General features: G+C 44.6%; 2 protein-coding genes across 2 annotated transcripts; both read left to right on the plus strand.

Moving 5' to 3' along the window:
- Positions 1-61: 61 nt before the first annotated feature.
- Positions 62-4844, plus strand: LOC134206211 (uncharacterized). Its single transcript, XM_062681899.1, has 2 exons — positions 62-415; positions 2841-4844. The coding sequence occupies exons 1-2, from the start codon at positions 62-64 to the stop codon at positions 4842-4844; spliced, it is 2358 nt and encodes a 785-aa protein (XP_062537883.1).
- Positions 4845-6565: 1721 nt separating this feature from the next.
- On the plus strand, positions 6566-7921 carry LOC134206212 (uncharacterized). The gene has a single exon (XM_062681900.1). The coding sequence runs from the start codon at positions 6566-6568 to the stop codon at positions 7919-7921; it is 1356 nt and encodes a 451-aa protein (XP_062537884.1).
- The last annotated feature ends 13446 nt before the right edge of the window (positions 7922-21367 follow it).

Raw genomic sequence — 21367 nt, forward strand, 5'->3', positions numbered from 1 at the left:
AGAAGTTTTTCTTGACCCATAATCCGAACAATCTCAAAGATTAATTTCGGAAAAACGCATGATGCCTCGGAAGCCACCTCTGGACGATAGCTACTACCTATGTGAATCATGCCATGAGTCACCTTCTGCTGACCGTGGGATGGTTGCTTGCGACGAATGTGGAAAGTGGTTCCACTATGCATGTGCTAACGTGGACGAATCAATAGAAAAACACCCCTGGTGCTGTGAGAGATGTTTGTCTGCCAGATCACAGCGACACAGAGGAGGTAGCTCAACATCGTCGCGACGTCGGTCAATGGCATTGGAGCTCCAACGGTTGGAGGAAGAATATGCCTTGCAGCAAGAATACATGCATAAGCGGTATGAAATGATGGCATCGTTTCTCGAGGACGAAGAAGAGAATGATAGTCACAGGGTGTCTACTACCTGGAAAAACCTGGAATTATCAGGGAATTTCTCCCCACCTGGAAAAAACCTGGAATAATCAGGGAATTCCTGATATCATCAGGGAAATTTCAATACCCGGTGGTCATGGATGAAATTCTTTCAAAAGATGCTTAAAAATATTTGAATTAATATACCAATCAAATCTACTGAAAATGTAGTGAACGTTGATGGATTGTTGTTCCCGCAAAAAACGTTTTGCCATTTTCTAAAGAATTCCTGGAGAATTTCCGAAGCTATTCTTTTTGAAATCTGAAATTTATTCGGGAAAGCATTGTAAATTTTTTTGAGTATCCCCTCGGAATTTTTCAAGAATATTTAAAAATACTAAATTAGTTAGGATTTTTCAAAGCAATTCCTGGAGGAACTTCCGAAGGAATTTTGGGATCAGTTTTCCAAGGAATTTTTCAAAGAAATCACTAAAAGAGTGTCCTAAAAGAGAATGATTAGCAATTTTCTAAATTATTTCTGGAGGAATTTCCAAGATAAAAATCGAAAAGAATTCCTGGAGGAATTTCAAAACGAATTTCCGGACGATTTTTCGTATGGTTTCTTTAAGAAATTTCCGAATTGTGCCTAACCTGAAGGGATTTAAAAAAAAGTTTGTAGGATTTTTGCTAAAGGAATTCTTGAAAGAATAGCCGAGGGATTCCCGAATGGATTTTTCAAAGGAGTTTCTAAAGGTATTTTCGAAGTATTTCCAAAAAATTCTAAAAGACAAAATATCCAGAAAAACTCCTCCAAGTGTTTTCTAAAGTTTTCCTTAAGATACTTCTGAATGAGTTCCTAAAAAATCCCAAGGAATTTCAAAAAAATATCCGAAGCATTTTCCGAAGGTTTTTACAGTAAAGCAGTAATAGAACGCTAGTGGCGCTGTAACCATTGAAATTATTCTGCCAAAATTTGCTTCAATAAGCTTAATAGCCTATTCAGATTACGATTAGATTATTTATCGTAATAAATATCGTGTTAAAGCGGAAAATCAAATGTATGGAGATGGCATATCAGGCTATTGCTTATCATGATATTTATGTTCATAAATGGCGTAATCTAATAGGCTATAACTTGGCCGTTTAACACTTGTAGTACCGGTACCTTGGCTGCTAGGTCCAAGCAAACTAGATGTTGGTCACGCGAACAGGTATAAGGACGTTAGGCATGAGTATGTTAGGCATAAAGGATGTTAAGCATAAAATGCCACAAAAACAGCGTTAACGACATAAAAAAGGTATTATGCCTAACGTCATGGACTCAGCAATCTCAATTTTGCAACAACACACATTTTCTTAAGGAGTTTTCCTAAGAAGCTCTGAAGGATTTCCTGAAGAAATTCCCAAACATATTTCCGGAACATTTCCTTAAGAAGTTTTCTTAAGTTACTTTAAAAAAAAACAGCTGAAATAAAATTCAAAGAGATTTCCGATAGAAAACTTAACCAATTTCTGAAGAAATCTTCAAAGTATTTTATAAAGGTATTTCGAGGATTTTCACAAGACATTTTCGAACAAACACCTAAAGGAACTTAAAAAAATCGTAAGAAAATCGCCAAATGCATCTCTAAAGGAATTTCCAAAACAATTCAGATGTTTTCTATAGTTTTAGCAAAGAAATTTTCAAATTAAATCCGGAGGATTTTCCGATGGAATTGATGGAGAAATTTTTAATGGAATACCTGGAGGAATTTCCTATGCGATTCCTGAAGGAATTTTGATTGAATGGCTTAAGCAATTTCTGGGTGAACTTGCGAAGGAATTCCTGGAGGAATTTCTTAAGTAATTTACAACATTGTTTTGTGAAGCCACCAAAAAATTCTTTAAAATAATTCTTTTCGCAATATTTACTTTTTTGAATTGATCTTTTGCTGACTGATCTTTGCTGTGAATTGATCTTTTGAATTTATATATGGCACGTTTGTTTTTGCCTGGAAATTAATGTAAAACACCTGGAAAAAACCTGGAAAAATCAGGGAATTTTGTTTTTACAGATGAGTAGACACCCTGAGTCAGGATGGTAACTCGGTCGACAGCAGCGTAAGTAGGACTAGAAAGTGGATCGATAGTCAGCGAGGGGCAAGGGGAAATTTTGGTCCCAGTAAAGCCTGTAGTCTGCAAGCGATACCGAAAGCAGGTCCAAGCAAAGTTGAAAGACACGTGAAGTTACATTCAGTCACCCCCTTCGGTCGTCCGGAATCGAGAATATCGGAACGGAAAAACAATTTCCCAATACCCGCGGTGAATCATCAAGCTTATAATCATTCGCACCGTGCATCATCTTTTTCAGAGCCTCTACATCCTGGTTCTAGCCCACACGGGCTGGGGAGAAGTCAAACATCGTTCCGAGAAAACGCATCGATAATTCCTGAATTACTGCAAATCGGACCCTCGAACCCACCACAGAGTCAACACCGCTGCGTTAGAAATGTGGATTACGGCGGTCGTTATACGGATAATGCGAGCAATCATACGTTGGTAAATACAGTCGCTCAATCGACTCCAAATATTGGACCAACGGCGGTCCAAATCTCAGCAAGGCAAGTGTGGCCAAAGAAGCTGCCGGTGTTCACTGGGGCAGCAGAGGAATGGCCCATTTTCATAAGTTCATATGAAAATTCTAACGCTGCTTGTGGGTTCTCTGATGTAGAAAACCTTATACGACTGCAGGAGAGTCTAAAAGGTCCAGCGTTAGAAATCGTCCGCAGTAGGTTACTATTACCTGCGAACGTTCCAAAGGTGATTGAAACATTGCGTCGTGTCTACGGAAAGCCGGAGATTCTCATTCGTTCGTTGATATCGAAGGTACGGGCTATAGATCCTCCGAAGTCTGACCGATTGGATTCCATCATCAAATTCGGCATTGCCGTACAACAACTGTGCGACCATTTAGAGGCGGCGAACCAACAAGATCACCTTAGAAATCCAGTCCTATTGGAAGAAATGGTGGAGAAGCTGCCAGCTAATTTCAAGTTGGAATGGGTACGCTTCAAGAAAAGTAAGGAGCATGTGTCGATCCGTACGTTTGGGAATTTCATGGAAAATCTGGTGGATGAAGCTAGCGAAGTGACACTTCTGAATGCGCCATCAGAGTCCATGGTAAAGCAGGAGAAGAAAGCATCGGTGAAACAAAAAAGGTTCCTTCTATCACACAGTGGCCCGAACGCTACACCTGAGGGTGACACTAAATCGGATAAAATGAGGGACGAAAAACCATGCGCCACGTGTTCAAAGGTCGGGCATCGAGCGCGAAATTGTGAGGAATTCAAGAAGTTGAAGCCAATCGAACGTCTTCAGTTGGTGAGGAACCGAAAACTATGTGCCGTGTGTCTCTACAGTCATGGTAGTATGCGCTGTCGGAATAAGATGTTATGCAACGTCCAAGGCTGTCATGGTAAGCATCATGCCTTACTTCATAACGCTGATGAACCAGAAGAAGCAAATTGCATGGTGCACCAAAGAAGCGCCAAATCATCCGTGGTATTCCGAGTCGTTCCGGTAACACTCACAAATGGAGCTTGTGAGTTAGCGACCTATGCCTTCCTGGACGAGGGTTCTTCCAAGACACTATTGGAGAAAAGCGTAGCTACCAAACTGGGGCTGAAAGGAACTGTAAGACCATTAGATCTAACATGGACTTCTGGAGTTACTAGGACTGAAAAAACATCGATGAATGTGCGCTTAATGGTGTCGAGCAGAGAATCGAACCAGCGATACTTATTAACAGATGTACACACTGTTGAACGACTAAATTTACCAAGACAAAGTGTAAATTTCAATAAACTGGTGTCAAGATTCGATCACTTGCAAGGATTGTTTGTCGAAGAACAGAATGATGCTGAACCGACCATTTTGATCGGCCTGGACAACCTCGATTTGATGGTACCTTTGGAATCGCGGATAGGTGGAACCGGAGAGCCAGTGGGATTACGCTGTAAACTAGGATGGACGATCAGTGGACCAGTAGCTTCAATCGCTTCAGATGGTTTTTGTGGTGTGCACCAGTGTGATGTTTCGTTGGACCAAGCACTGAGAAATTATTTCACTATAGAAGAGGCCGGAATTACGTGCCCGTATCGCGTGGAATCCGATGAAGACCGAAGAGCTCGTGTTATTTTGGAGCAAACCACAAAACGTGTGGGTACCAGATTCGAAACGGGCCTGCTATGGCGTAACGACGAGGTGCGTCTTCCGAACAGCTATTCGATGGCATACCGGCGCATGCAGAGTTTGGAGCAACGCTTCAAGAAGGACCCCGAGTTGCAACACAAGATAGCTTGTACAATTGACGACTTTGTGAAGAAGGGATATGCACATAAAGCAACAGCCAACGAGCTCAGCTCTAGCGAGATAGGTAGAGAGTGGTATCTACCATTGAACGTAGTGGTCAACGCGAAAAAACCGGGTTAACGTTGGATGCTGCAGCTAAGGTAGGAGGAATCTCACTCAATGACATGTTGCTGAAGGGTCCTGACATGTTGGTTTCTATGTTGGACATTATCAACCACTTCAGAGGAAGGCGAATTGGGTTTGGAGGCGATGTGAAAGAAATGTTTCTTCAGATTCGGATGCGGCAGCAGGACAAGTGTTTCCAAAAGTTTTTATTTCGACAAGACTTTTGCAAAGCTCCTGACGTCTACATCATGGATGTAGTCATATTTGGGGCGAAATGTTCGCCTTGTTGTGCACATTACACAAAAGAAGCGAATGCTCGAGAACATGCGAATTGGTATCCAGACGCCGCAGAAGCCATCGTTAATCGACACTATGTCGATGACTATTTTGACAGTGCTGACAACGAAGATGAAGCGATTCAACGGGCTCTTGACGTGCGGAAGGTACATGCGCTTGGTGGGTTTGAAATCCGCAATTGGGTGAGTAATTCACCTAAGGTACTTACTGCACTGGGAGAAGAAGGCCGAACAACGAAGACCTTGTGCTACGATAAAACGACAGATTCGGAACGTGTGTTAGGGCTAATTTGGAAACCGGAAGAAGATATGTTCACCTTTTCCATGGGGTTGAAAGAAAAAATAATTCCATACCTAGTTGTAAGGAATTGACCCACAAAGCGTATCATTCTGCAGTGTGTCATGAGCTTCTACGATCCGGTTGGGTTCCTTTCTCCTCTCCTGGTGCATGGAAAGATCATCATTCAAGAAACCTGGAGAAGTGGCACCGAATGGGATCAACCGGTGATGGATGAGATCTACGACAAATGGATAAGCTGGACAAAACTTCTTCCCAATATAGAAAAGGTAAAAGTTCCAAGATGTTTTTTTGGGAATGAATCCATCGCGGACGTAACTTGTATTCAGCTACATATATTCTGTGATGCCGGCGACGATGCCTATGGCTGTGTAGCTTATTTGCGTTTCCAAGTAGCGGAGGATATCCGCTGCTCCCTGGTAGGTTCCAAGGCGAAGGTCGCCCCACTCAAGCTCACCTAGACACCACGATTGGAGCTGCAAGCTGCAGTGATAGGTGCGAGAATGATGAACACGCTGCAAACAACGTTGCCCGTCCCGGTCCAGGAAGTATTCTTGTGGGTAGATTCAATGACGGTTCTATCCTGGATTAGGTCTGACAGCCGTAAGTACAAACCGTATGTGGCACACCGTATAGCAGAAATAATCCACACGACGAATATCAATTGCTGGAAATATGTCCCGTCGAAGAGGAATGTAGCCGATGATATAACAAAATGGGGAGCTGGAACTACCGTGGACCCGGATAGTAGGTGGTTCAATGGTCCACCTTTTCTCCGTCAAACTATAGATTTGTGGCCGGAGCAACCGAAGACAAAGTCCGTTGTATCGGAGGAGCTAAGACCATGCTACCTGCTTCATCATATAACTATTCCTCGACATATCATCGACGTAACACGCATATCTAAATGGCGAACATTAGTGCGAACAGTGGCAATGGTGTATCGCTTTGTCTCTAACTGTAAACGAAAACGGATGGGGTTACCCATTGAAGCAATAAACACTGAAAACGCTCATAAATTATCAGTTTCAGCAGAATTTGTGGCAATCCAGCAAGAAGAGCTAGCGAAAGCCGAATGTTTATTGTGGCGAATCGCTCAGGCCGATGCATTTCCGGATGAGATGAGAATTCTGAAAAGAAATATGCAACTTCCACGTGACCAGTGGATGTACATCGAAAAGTCAAGTCAGCTCTACAAAAACTCACCGTTCTTGGACGAAGATGGTGTCATCAGAATGGAAGGAAGGACGTGCTCAGCAGCCTTTGTAGCGTGGGGTACCCGTTTCCCTGTCATATTGCCAAGAAGCCACGAAATAACGACGAAGATATTGGCAGATTATCATGTTCGATTCGGACATGGTTCGAAGGAAATCATCGTAAACGAAGTACGTCAAGCGTTTTTCGTTCCGAAACTACGGACAGCTGTGGCCGAGGTTATTCGTAATTGTTTGAAATGTCGGCTACGGAAAAGTAAGCCGGTTCTACCTCGTATGGCGCCACTTCCTATTCAACGTTTGCAGCCCTATGTCAGAGCCTTTAGCTACGTAGGACTTGATTACTTCGGGCCGATCGATGTCACCGTAGGTAGGCACAAGGAGAAGCGTTACGTAGCACTATTTACGTGCCTAGTTGTACGGGCCGTCCACTGTGAGGTAGCATATAGCCTAAGCTCTGAATCTTGCAAGCAAGCTATCAGACGTTTCATTCGGAGACGTGGTTCTCCAGTTCACATTTTTTCGGACAATGGAACCAATTTCCAAGGGGTCAGTCGGGAGCTTCGGAAAGAGTTGGAAAGAATCGATCGAGACTGCGCCAACACGTTTACCGATGCTAGAACTAAGTGGACCTTCAACCCGCCATCTGCTCCTCATATGGGCGGCGTGTGGGAGCGAATGGTGAGATCTGTCAAAGCCGCAATGGAGATGCTTAATGACGGTCGTCGAATGAACGACGAAATTCTGGCGACCACTTTAGCGGAAGCAGAGTATTTGGTTAATTCCCGACCACTGACGTATGCGGGAACAGAAGATAATGAAATGGATGCAATTACACCAAACCATTTCCTTCTCGGCAGTACCTCTGGACAACACGAACCGTACAAGGTTACAATTACTATGGCAGACGAGCTAAGGAGCAGCTACAAGCGGTCTATGTCACTGGCGAATGCGTTCTGGAATAGATGGTGTAAAGAGTATTTTCCGACACTAAATCAACGCAGTAAATGGCACGAGGAAGGTAGAAGGCTAGAAGTAGGGGATTTGGTTTTCATCATGGATTATGGGAAAGGCGAGACAGGAGTTCGAGGTATAATCGAAGAAGTCTTCACTGGACGCGATGGGCGTGTGCGGCAAGCAATAGTTAGGACGAATAGAGGAGTCTTTAAGAGACCCGTAGCAAAGCTGGCGGTTCTCGAACTGGATGATAAACCTGGTGAAGCCATCGGAGAGCATGTAGATCAGGGTTTATGGGCTGGGGAGTGTTCGAACCAACAGGATTGAACTGTACAGCGGGGAATCCCCCGACAGCGAGACAGTATGCAGTTAGCAAACACAATACGAAAGAGATGAGGCGACGTCAAACGTAGATAATGAGGAGATCATATATGGATTGCGATCGAGCGCTTTAAAACGTGTTATCGAACGGTTACTGGTTGATAATATAAAACTTATTGAATTCTTTGATATTATCGTTATTTTTGAGCTAGTGATCTACAGTGTAGGGGAATTATTGAGTTTAATACTTGTAAGATTGCGTTTCGTAGTGAAATTTATGCAGTAATTGATTCATTTGTATCCCCTAGGTTAGAGATTGTGGGAGTCAAATGCTATCTGGTCTAGGGTCGTATTCCGACATCGATTCATTTTTAATAGGACTGTAAGTGTAACCGCAAACCTCTTTTGCCAAGCTAAACCTAATATGCTATATCTATAGTAGGACCTGTTAGAAGAAATAGCTACGAGCTCAGTGCGCTGAGTACTTGGAAGGGGAAAATTAATGTAAAGTCTAATAGCACACGAATCTAACCCACAATGAAACTTAAATACACTATCTATTACAGCTTTGAGCGTATCACCAAAACCGCTACAGAGAAGTTTTTCTTGACCCATAATCCGAACAGCATCACTTAAGCCAAACTTATCAATTAGTTTATCAATATAGCCTTCCAGGCTCACACTGTAATCACCATTTTCTCGCTTAATTTCTAGTCCTAAAAAAATAACTTGTATCTCCGAGATTGGTGATCTCAAAATGTTTCTTCAATGATTGGTACACAGAGTCAATTTTCTTCTCATCTACGCATCCAACCATAATATCGTCCACATACACTAAAAGGTACACCATCTTTCCGTTCTCGACCTTCGTGTATAAGCACTGATCAGCACCACTTTGCTTGAAACCCATCTTCAAAAGAACACTGTGTAACTTCTGGTTCCAACAACGTGCTGACTGTTTGAGTCCGTATATACTTCTTTTCAAAAGGCAAACCAAGTGCTCCTTGCCTTTTTCCTCGTATCCAGGTGGTTGCCGCATAAACAAAACTTGATCGAGCTCTCCGTATAAGTAGGCCGTTTTTATGTCGAAATGCTTAAGTGTCATTTTCTTCCTCGAAGCAAGAGCAAGCAGCACCCGAAGAGTAGTGTGACTTGTGACCGGAGCAAAAACTTCGTCATAATCCTCACCGAACCGTTGCGAGTAGCCTTGGGCCACCAGACGAGCTTTATGTTTGATCACCTCTCCAGCTGCGTTCCGTTTTAACTTATAAACCCAACGGCAACCAACCACCTTCCGTCCAGCAGGTAACTGAACGAGCTCCCAAGTGCCATTTTCCGCATGTGACTTCAGTTCGCTCAACATTGCCGCCCTCCATTCTGCTTTTTCTTTACAGGTTAAAGCTTCCTTCAGGTTTCTTGGTTCTACTGCTGAATCCACACTTCCCGCTACATAGGCCTCCTCAATTAACCGAACAGGTGCAATTCCTTTATTGGCACGTGCGGATCTGCGTGCGATCTCATCAAGAGGAAACCCGTGGAACGAGGATTCATCCATCAGATCATCATCAGTCGCACTGTCGAATTGAGTTTCATCAAGATCAGCCTCACCTGCATCTGCATTAATTTCTTCAGGCAGAGGAGTTGGTTCAAGTGGCACTACCATTACTCCTCCTGACGTAGAAGGCTCTTGCTGCACAACTTTAACGTCAAACTGTTCCAAAAATTTTGCGTCTCTGCTAATGGTGATTCCTTTCGTTTCCAGGTTCACAAACCGATAGGCCTTCTGCCCCTCCGCATAACCAACAAACACCAACTTTTGAGCCTTTTTGTCCAATTTACGGCGTTTTTCCTTCGGGATGTGCACAAAAGCTTCCGACCCGAAAACTCGTAGATGTCCATATGCCGGCTTCTTCTGGTACCACAGCTTATACGGCGTGCTTTCCACCGACGACGATGGCAACCGATTCTGCAGATAGTTTGCAGTCGTAATTGCCTCACCCCAAAACACCTTCTCCAGTTTTGAATCCGCCAACATGCAGCGCATCATTTCAACGAGGTACCTATTTTTACGCTCGGCGATCCCATTTTGCTGCGGGGAGTATGGATCCGTACGCTGATGTACTATCACAGACAAATAGACATAACACTCATGAAATTCTCATCGTTGACTGATTTACCGGTCATTTTAAATAATCATTAGTTGGCCAATCGGTCACAAGTGGCGTGCGCATCGCATCTGCTCGAGTTTGACGTTTCTTCACTAACGCCATCTGGTTCGTGATTTGCCCAACTAAGTGAAAGCAACAGATGTCGTTAGTGTTTTTACGACGATGAATTTGATGAGTGAATGTTCAATGTGTTATGTCTGTTTGTCTGTGGTACTATTCCATGAGCTGCAAAAAATTTCCGCAACGAATTGCTCGCATATTCACCACCTCCGTCCGACCTAACAACTTTAGGGTAGTACCCGAACTGGTTGTTCATCAAAGCACAGTACTCTCGAACTCGTTCTTCGGCCTCTGACTTATTTTGCAAGAGAAAAATAACAGTATAACGACTGAAGTCATCCACCATTGTCATGAAGAATCGACTGCCGCGTGCTGTTGGCACTTCCATGGGACCTCCCAAATCTGTGTGCACCAAGTCACCTACGGATGATGATTTAGAAGAAGAAAACTTTGGAAATGAATCATGGCTCAACTTTCCCTCACAGCACGATTCACAAATCGACTTCACGTTGCAAGCATCCACCTTCAAACCGTGTCCCAAATCATTTCGCACAATCTTCAAAACTGCTTCTGTATCACGGTGTCCAAATCGACGATGCCACAGATGTAAGCAAGAAAATCCATGGTTCAAGTCCGCTACCATAACTTGCTCTGGAAATCGCTTAAGGTGATACAGCCCACCCTTGCGTTGACACACTAACATCACTTTTTCGCCTTTCAGAACACGGCACCCATTCTTATCGAACGCAACTTCAAACCCCAAATCAGTTATTTTACTGACAGACAGCAGATTTGTTGCGAGCGAAGGCACATGGTACACGTTGTCCAGTAAAACGTTCACTCGGCCAGCATTCCCATCCACGGACACAAGTTCACTAGTTCCTGCACCAACTGAACTGATGCATTGGCCGTCAGCCAACGAGATTGTCGATTTCCTCGATTTATCCAAACTCTTCAAGATAGACACGTCGTTTGTCATATGAGAAGTGGCACCTGAATCGAAATACCACAGCCCAGCTTCTTCAGCCTTCCCGATGAACAAACACAGATCCACTCTATCTTTTGCCTCCACGGCCACATTTGCTTTTTCACTGTTTTCTTTTCCCTTTCTATCGGCGGCCCACTTTCGGCAATCTCGCCGGAAATGACCTTCCTTTTTACAGTAATGACACTGCTTTTCCTTCTTCTTGCCATTTTCGCTTCTGAATTTGCTTCTCTCACTAAAACCACTAGACACCAGCGCCTTTTCTTCTTCCACACCATCTTGAGTTCGACGTCGACCTTCATCTAAAAGCTTTCCTTTGACGAAGTCGACCGTCAGATCTGCATCCGGTCGACTCTCCAACGCCACTATCAAACCATCATACGATTTTGGTAGGCTCGACAGCATCAAGGCAACAAACGACGGATCCTTCAGTTCCTCGCCAAGTGCAATCAGTCGGAGCCGCAAAGACGTTAGCTGCTTCAGATGCTCTCCCATGTTTCCACCTTCCGGCATCTTGGTGGCAAACATCTGACGCATCACGTGGATTTTACTCGACAGCGATGAACGTTCGTGGTATCCTTTTAGGGCGTCCCACATTTCCTTCGACGTTTTTGTCTGCATCACATGAATTAGCTGGCTGTCGTCCAACGCCAGACCGATCAGCGCCCTCGCCTTCTCATCGTTAGCAAGCCACGAAGCATCAGGAGCCGCCGGTGCAACTTCCTTCACGACTTTTAACGCTTTTCACGTGACAATAAAAGCTCCATTTTGAACTTCCATATTGTGTAGTTTTGATCACTTAGCTTCTCAATATGGATGTGAGATTCCGCCATCTTGTTTTATACAGACACGAACACGTTCACTACCGATACACAGATTTCGCAAAAAATATCACTTTTCCGCGATGTCAAACCGCAAAATTCGTTACTTTCCGCGATTCCTGGGCCACATAACCTCTTGGGCAGAGATCACCAGCGAAATTAAAAGACGAATTTAGTTCACAAACGAAAGAGATTTATTTTAATTGAAAGAAACGATGTTGACGCTGCAACGAATAGCACACTTCTAGATTGCTTTGAGAATAGGTCGTATGTGCAAAAGAGAGATTCTCTTTGAACACGCTCTCTTTCGCTAATATATCGGCTAGTTTTGCATGTTTTGCTACATTTCCACTTCAGCATGATAGACAAAGCTATTCACCCCTATTCTTGTTTACGGACGAACGAAACTTTCGAACGAATGCAGTTCGTTCGAACCGTTTCCCCATTTGATTTTGCTGGCGTAAACGAGAATGCACAGCAGCTTTCGTTCGAAAGCGCGTTCGTACGTAAACAAGAATAAGGGTGATTATCTTTGGTTATCTGCCAAAAACATCGAAGTAAACTTTTGTATAGTTTTGTAATAATCGAAAGAGAATAGATCCAAAGAGAGACTCTCTTTTGCACATACGACCTATTTTCAAAGCACTCTAGACTTATGAATAATGGCGCCTTCGGCGCTTACTGCATCTGCTCTGTACAGTGTTGCCACTACTGAAGACAAAGATACACTGAAAAACAATGTAGTGACAAATAGGGTGGCATGGTAGTTGCACTCATAACAGGGGGGGGGGGGTTTGCTCCTCTCCGGAGGTGCAAATCTTACTGAGCGCCTGTTCTTCGAGTTAGGAGTGGCTCACAACAGCGTCTGTTCTTCATTTTAGGCTGATTATTATCCGAGTGCCAGCGAGGGATTCTAAGTGAAACTCTGCACCATGGTCTACCGGGAATAAGGAGGAATGGTCCTCCGGAAATTTAGGGGGTTTGCTGTCAGGCCCTGCAAGCCAGCCTTTTAAAAAACTTACGCAACGAATAATCAACAAGAGAGTACGGACCGGAACCATCGTCGAAGACCACTGCGACGAAAGGTACTAGCGATTGGAAACTCGGCTCGTGGAACTGCAAATCTCTCAACTTCATCGGGAGCATACTCTCCGATGTGCTCAAGGACCGTGGATTCGGTATCGTAGCGCTGCAAGAGGTTTGTTGGAAGGGATCAATAGTGCGAACGTTTAGAGGTAATCATACCATCTACCAGAGCTGCGACAACACACACGAGCTGGGAACAGCTTTCATATTGATGGGCGATATGCAAAGCCGCGTGATCGGGTGGTGGCCGATTAATGAGAGAATGTGCAGGTTGAGGACCAAAGGACCAACTTTAGCATAATCAACGTCCATATCCCACACTCGGAAAGCACTAAGTGAGTACGACAGCGGCCCAAGCCACGACGTCGAAATCATCTTAGGAGATTTGAACGCTCAGGTTGGCCAAGAGGAGGAGTTTAGACCGACTATTGGGAAGTTCAGCGCACACCGGCTGTTGAACGAAAACGGCCTACGACTAATTGATTTTGCCGCCTCCAAGAATATGGCCATTCGCAGCAGCTACTTCCAACACAGCCTTCCGTATTGGTACACCTGGAGATCACCACTGCAGACAGAATCACAAATCGACATATCGCGGCGCTAACATCGACTCTGACCACTATCTGGTGATGGTTAAACTGCGCCAGAAACTATCCGTCATCAACAATGTTCGGTACCGACGACCGCTGCGGTACGACCTAGAGCGACTGAAGGGTGAGCTCGATGGGGCCCCTCTTATAGACGTTATAGACGTTATTAACGTTATAGACGGAAACAGAGACAGCAGATCCGCCTTTTTCAGGAGAATATTTTGCCAATCTAGCCGGAATAAAATTGATTTTCAAAAAATGGCCGAATCGTGCTTATAAAAAAAAATTAAAATAGCTGAATGGTGTGTGACCTGCTATCTGTTTCAAATTTTTTATTCGAAATGATATTTTGGGTTTATTGAAAATTTTTAGTTTGGCGGTATGCTTTTTCATACCATAAAATCAATTATTTCGGGATTCATTTATGATACAAAATTTAATTTAATTCACATTATTACAATTGATGATGATTATGGTGTTAATGTAGTAGCTCGCATATAGTGAGTTCGTTTGCTGTTGGAGATGGTCCCTAACCCCGCACTTCCTGGACAACCCAGGATGTCTGTTGAGCAGATTCCCCCTCCATTGCTTAGGAAGAAAAAAAAACAGTTAGTTTTGTCATATATGAAGCAATCAATTATTGTAATTTTTGAGTAAAAAACAAGGAAAAACCCACATTTTCATCAGTCTGGCATTTTGTTATTCGGCGATATTCGGTAATATTTCAGTACACAGCCACAAGATATTTTTGGGAGTTCGGACAGTGGTAACGGAATCTAACAGAGATAAAACTTGGATTAACAACAGTTTAATCCTTTCCTTTGGTCATCACATCCGCTAGTTGCTCACCCGTCGGCACGTAATGTAGAACAATATGACCTTGTTGAATCTCGTTCCGGACAAACATATGCTTCACATCAACATGCTTCAATCGTCCTACACCACGTTCATCCTCTGCTACACGGATTGTAGATTGGTTGTCCTCGAAGTACGTCACTGGTTTGTTCACCGCTATTCCAATATCGTTTAACAACCGCACCAACCAGGTTCCATGACACACCGCCGAACTCAACGAAACAAGCTCCGCTTCAGTAGACGATAAAGATATTGTTGGCTGCTTATGGGTTGACCAGCAAACCGTGTTTCCATAAATACGGAAAACAAATCCAGACAATGACTTCCTGTCCAATAAATCGTTCGCCCAATCTGCGTCTGCGAAGGCTTCCAGCACTAGGTTTAGGTTTCGTTCATCTCCTTTGTATACTAGTCCGAAGTCTAGTGTACCACGTATGTATCGTAGAACTCTTTTAAGTTGTACCCAATGTTGTTCAGTTGGACAGCTTTGAAACTGGCTGAAATAATTAGCAGCCACGCACAGATCCGGTCGCGATGTGAATGCAGCGTACATGAGACATCCGACCAATTCACGATAAGGTTTATCTGTTTCTTCTCCTTGTTTTCTTCGCTCCAAGCGTAAACGACACTCCATCGGCGTTGAAACAGGGTTACAGTTCTGCATATTGAACCGACAAAGCAGACTTTCCAAGAATCCACGCTGGCTGATTTTCAGGCTCCGTTTGTCAACATTTCGCTCTACAATCATCCCCAGGAAGCTCTTCATTTCACCAACATCCGACATTTCGAACTCGTTAGCGAAACGGAGTTTCACTTCTTCCACAAGCGCTATGTCACGACATGCAATAAGGATATCGTCGACATACAGAACGAGAACAATTAGTGAGCTACCTGATCCTTTAACGTACAAGCACGGATCGTTGGCGCTTCTCGTGAATGCTAATTTCTGCATGAACTGATCGAATCGCTGGTTCCAAGCTCTTGATGATTGCTTTAATCCATTTTTTTAATTTATTTCTTTTGTGTTTTGTCCTTGATCTTACTTCTACCTTACCTGATTCAACAACCTGAAAACTCAACGGTGATATAATTTACCAAAAGCTGGCCCAGAACCAGATGCAAAGGATGAGCAGAAGTTTTGGATAAGCTAATAGAAAAACGATGTTTACTGTCCAACGTCCAGAAACGAAAGAGAACATTTATTCTTCGTTTTGTGTTTACAAAACCTCCCGAGGAGTTACGACTGTTAGCTTAGAGCACCTCCACGGGAGTCCTCATCGCTATTCTTATAATAGCGCTCCTTCCCGAGTGCTATTTAAGGATAGCGCCCCATCTTCCCACCGGTGGTTTCTATTTTAGATTTAGCGACTTTATAAACATATTGAGTTCTCACCGGGCGTTGCTAAAAATAGTCATCTTCTTCTTCAATGGCTCTACATTCCAACTGGAACAGGGCTAGCTGCACAACTTAGTATTTTATTAGCATTTCCTTAGTTATTAATTGAAAGTTTTTCTATGCCTGCTTTTTCATGAGTATGGTATTTTGTGTAACAAGCACAATGGATACACTATGCCCAGGAAGCCCACTCGAAAAAAATTGGCCGAATCGGGAATAGAACTCACCATCTCCGGAAGGCCAACTGAGATTAATCATATGCTTTTGCTCGCAAAGCTAACTGAAGACCCGCCATAGTACTTAAATATATTATATCAAGCATTTTTTCCTTTTTTTAAAGTTATTCCTTCTGGATTTCCTTCCTCCTGGATTTTTTTTGTTTTTTTATTAGCGAGACTTTTAACCCTAGGCTGACTCGTCTCGTTCCTGGAAATTTAACTCGAAACAACATCCGAAAGAATCCGGCGAATTCTCTTGCAAAGTTTTTTGAAACCACAAAAAAGATTATAGGACAATTCCAATAAAAAAAATATAATAGATTCTAGAAGAAACCCTAAAACTAATCTGGGGGAACTGGTAAAGATTATTAAAAGAACTCAATGATTGCTGGGGGAACTCCCGGAGAAATCTTCCAGGGATCCTAGATGAATTTTCAAAGCAAATCATGTAGGGGAACTGCTCCTGGATTTCATCTCATGGCTTCGATATTCACCCAAAAACAAAGCTATGGAAAGGTATTAGATTTATTTCTCTTTATTTCGCATGTTTACAAAAAGCAGCCCCGAAATTGGTGCCGTTTTTCTTTGTTTTGCGATGAGATTAATATATGTTCAGTGATCTTCATGATCGGAACAGTTCCTGTATGATAAACGACAGAAAAAAGAAACTTGCGGTAGATTTTCTGGAGGAACTCCTTGAAAAACATACTGAACAATTATTAAAATCTTAGGGATTCCGGGAAGACCTCCTCCTTGAACAACTTACAACAAAACGAACAAAAAAGTAGGATTTTCTTTCACGGAAAATCCATGGATATTGTGGGCTCTACCGGACGCCGGTGTGTATCGCTCCTCATTATCTCCTGATCTGTTGCTGTAAATACTTTTATTTCCCTTGATATTTAATTACACCCGCCGAAATTTTTCTGAAAAAGATAAACAATTTTTATCAATACTAAAGTGACGTTTCACAGAACAGCAACCCTGTATAGAAATTTAGCAACCCAGTATGGGGCGCTAAATTTGGAAACTCACGGCTAATTTTGAGTTGCGTTCTTATTTTACATTCCCGTTTAGATACTACCGGTGTAGAAGTGGGTCCCAATATAGGGCCCGGAAATAGCGATAGGGACCCAGATGGGGACTCCCGTGGAGGTGCTCTTATAATTCTAATTTCAGTTCATTGAGATTCTCACGTCCGAATGTGTGAGTGGCGATAAAAGGAAAACAAACACTCCTAGATGGTGCTACTCAGCAAAGTTTGGGTAAAAATGAGTATATTTCCATATATTTTTTGACTCCTTCGCAACCATTGTGATGACTCGATCAATTTTGAGGTTATGAGCAGAAGGAAAACAAACATGTATTTACACATGCCGAATTGCACAGCAGTGTGCGAGCGTTAAACGTCACTCATCTCTATTGGATTTACACATTAAATTCTATTTATTGTACATCATATTTATAATAGCCCTGTTTGTCTGTCCGGTGACTAGCCAACCAGACGCAGCACGCGGGGAAAAAATATAAAATATTTGACACTTCAATTCGTTTTTACTATCAGATGCAGAAAACAAAACCAGTGACAACCAGACACAGCACTTGATGAAAAAAATCACAAACAAGACGTTGAAAATTTTGATTTTTTTTTAATTTAGAAAAGAATCTATCACTCTTAAAAATTGAAAAAAAAAAAAAAAACACTTGCCACGGGCGCTATTGCGTCCACAAATAAACTAGTAGTCTTATATTTACCTATATACACTGAACACAACAATTTCTTTATTTGGTAGGCACTCTGTGTTTCTTAACCGCTACTGTGCCGTCATCTACTGTGATATTCTGCTGTACAGAATCCACACAGAATCTATTTTTAGACATTCGTTGTTGTTATCATTGCCGGGTCCATCTCATCGTGAGTCCTGTGTGTCCTTTTGTCCGTATCGTGTATCCAATTGCTCGTTGCATTGTTCGGTTGCCGCTTATCTGGGTACGTTGGAGGTATGTCTCCGAGAAGAATAATTTGTCAGTCGTCATCGGGCAGCCGTGTCGGTAAGAAGCGCACCCCAAAACGCCACCGTTTGGGCTGCACCTCAGGCGACTGACAAGGGTTGGTGGAGGGGCTGGGAATCGAACCCATGACCGTCCGCTTATAAGGGGCCGTCCACAAAGTACGTCACGCCTCGAGGGGGGAGGGGGGTTCTCAGCAGCGTGACGATCCATACAAAAATTTTAGGGGTTTCTTACAAAAAACGTGACGAAGGGGGAAGGGGGGGTTGAAATTTGCGTGACGTACTTTATTGATCTTCCCTAAGGCGAACGTGTAGCCAACTACGCTACGAGACCCCCCAACTTTAATCCATATAGGGCACGGTTTAGGCGGCACACCAAACCATCACTTCGCTTGTACCCTTCTGGTGGTGTCATATAGATATCTTCGGTTATTTTTCCGTTCAGAAATGCGGTGCGCACGTCCATTTGGTGTACGTGCCACCTTCTTTGATTTGAAATCGCCAGAACGGCACGGATCGTATCCAGTTTGACAACCAGAGAATGTCTCAGAGTAGGCGAACCAACGAATTAGGTAAATTCTCGACAAAACTAGTTGCGTTCAAAGCGTATCCAATGTATCCCAGATCATAACCGTTATGCCATACTGGGGCGTTGCGTATGTGCCCGGCGTTTAAACGTGCTGCAAAATCACAGTGCAGGTAACGCAGCTAAACCTGAACCACTGTGATGCAGTCCAGCAACTGCTGTGTCAGACAGTTGTTGAATGGGGTACGGATATCGCCATCATAGCAGATCCTTACCGGGTACCCGCCAGGAACGGTAATTGGGTCACCGATGGGTCTAAAATGGCGGCGATATGGACAACGGGGAAATACCCAGTCCAAGAGTTGGTGTCTTCGACACACGAGCGCTTCGTCATTGCTAAAATCAACGGGGTCTTCTTCTGCAGCTGCTATGCGCCTCCTCGATGGTCGATCGAGCAGTTCGGTCGAATGCTAGATTGTTTGACGGCTAACTTGATGGGGCGTAGGCCGGTGGTGATAGCGGGGGACTTCAACGCTTGGACCGTGGAATGGGGAAGCCGATCCACGAATTAACGGGGGCAGATCCTGCTGGAATCACTGGCCATGTTGGATGTGGACTTGGCTAATGTCGGTACCAAAAGTACCTACAGCTGGAACGGGGCCGAGTCGATTATCGACGTTACGTTCTGGAGCCCTGGCCAAACGAGTAGTTCGAACTGGAGGGTAGATGATGGCTACACTAGTAGCGACCACCTGGCGGTTCGCTACAGTATCGACTATACGGCCAGTAACAGTACTCTCGCGTGCATGCGATGTCACCATGCCTAGGAAAGTCCACCCTAGGAATGGGAGGCCACCGGCTTACTGGTGGACTCAAGCAATTGCGAACCTGCGCCGCGCCTGCCTACGGGCAAGGAGGCGGATGCAGCGAGCACGCACAGAAGAGGAGCGTGTTGAACGACGGGTGGCATTCGTGGCTGCTAGAGCCGCTCTGAAGACTGAGATTAGATCAAGCAAAAAAGCCTGCTTCGAGGGCCTGTGTCAAAGTGCCAACGCGAATCCATGGGGTGACGCCTATAGGGTCGTAATGGCCAAGACACGTGGTCTCCAGAGATGCTGGAGAGAATCATCGCGGGGCTCCTCCCACGTCACGACCCAAGTCCCTGGCCTCCCTTTGTGGAGCTGCCAGGGGCCAGGGTGGCCGACGAGGGAAGAGTAACTGTGGCGGAACTTGCGGGGATTGCACAGTCCCTTAGTGTAGGTAAGACGCCAGGACCGGATGGTATTCCGAACCTGGCCATCAAAGCGGCCATTGCTGAGGCTCCCGAGATGTTCAGATCTGTCATGCAGGGATTCCTGTACGAGAGAGTCTTCCCTGAAGCATGGAAAAGGCAGAGCTTGGTCCTATTGCCAAAGGCGGGAAAACCACCGGGGGATCCGTCGGCATATATGCCTGCTTGATACGGCGGGGAAGGTGCTCGAGAAGATCATCCTCAACAGGTTGTTGATACGCACGGAGGGTGCGGATGGTCTATCGAGTAAACAGTTTGGCTTCCGAAACGGTAAGTCGACCGTAGACGCTATCTTGTCGGTTACCAAATCCGCGGATATAGCTATCCAGCGTAAGAGGAGGGGAGTTCGCTATTGTGCAGTAGTGACTCTCGACGTGAGGAATGCTTTCAATAGTGCCAGTTGGGCAGCTATTGCAGATGCGCTCCTGCGTCTTGGAATTCCCGAGTACCTGTTCAAGATTCTCGGAAGCTACTTCCAGAATCGGGTACTGGTATACGACGTGGAGGCTGGGCGGAAATGCGTTGACATAACCTCAGGGGTTCCGCAAGGTTCCATACTGGGTCCGGTGTTATGGAACGTCATGTACGACGGTGTCTTGAGGTTGAAGTTCCCGGTGGGCGTGGTAATCGTCGGCTTCGCTGACGATATTACGCTGGAGGTCTACGGCGAATCGATCGAAGAGGTGGAGTTGACTGCAGCCCACTCGATCGCAATTGTGATAAGGGCAGGCAACTGCACGGTCACCTCTGAACGCTTCATCAAACTCTTGGGGGTAATGATCGACGATAAGCTCATCTTTGGTAGCCACGTCAATTACGCCTGCAAGCGTGCCTCCACAGCTATAGTGGCATTGTTCCGGATGATGTCCAATAGCTCTGCGGTTTATGCCAGGAAGCGCAAGCTTCTGGCTAGCGTTGCTCTGTCCATACTGAGGTATGGGGGGCCAGCTTGGGGCACGGCCCTGCGTATTAACTGCTACAGAACGAAGTTAGAAAGTACGTATAGGCTCATGTGCCTAAGAGTTGCGAGCGCGTACTGTACCGTGTCGCACGATGCACTTTGCGTCATCACCGGTATGATGCCTATTGACATCGTTATTGGTGAAGACATAGAGTGCTTCGAAATGCGCGGCACGAGAGGCATCCGTAGGACTGTCAGGTTGGCCTTAATGGTCAAATGGCAGCGTGCGTGGGACAGTTCCACTAAGGGTAGATGGACACATAGGTTGATACCGGAGATAGGTACGTGGGTCAAGAGGCGCCATGGGGAAATCACTTTCCACCTGACCCAGGTCCTTACAGGCCATGGTTGCTTCAGACAGTACCTACACCGGTTCGGACACTCGGCCTCGCCCGAGTGTCCGGTGTGCGCAGGTTTAGAGGAAACGGCGGAACACGTGTTGTTCGTGTGCCCGCGTTTTCGCACAATGCGTGACCACATGCT

Source organism: Armigeres subalbatus, chromosome 1 (assembly GCF_024139115.2).
Source record: "Armigeres subalbatus isolate Guangzhou_Male chromosome 1, GZ_Asu_2, whole genome shotgun sequence".
Taxonomy (NCBI): Eukaryota; Metazoa; Arthropoda; class Insecta; order Diptera; family Culicidae; genus Armigeres; species Armigeres subalbatus.

Bases quoted from the DNA above. Each gene is read 5' to 3' on its own strand.
- LOC134206211 (XM_062681899.1), top strand. From the start codon at position 62: ATGCCTCGGAAGCCACCTCTGGACGATAGCTACTACCTATGTGAATCA. The intron at 416-2,840 runs GTGTCTACTACC...AACCCACCACAG, and splicing joins AAGAGAATGATAGTCACAGG to AGTCAACACCGCTGCGTTAG.
- LOC134206212 (XM_062681900.1), top strand. From the start codon at position 6,566: ATGCAACTTCCACGTGACCAGTGGATGTACATCGAAAAGTCAAGTCAG.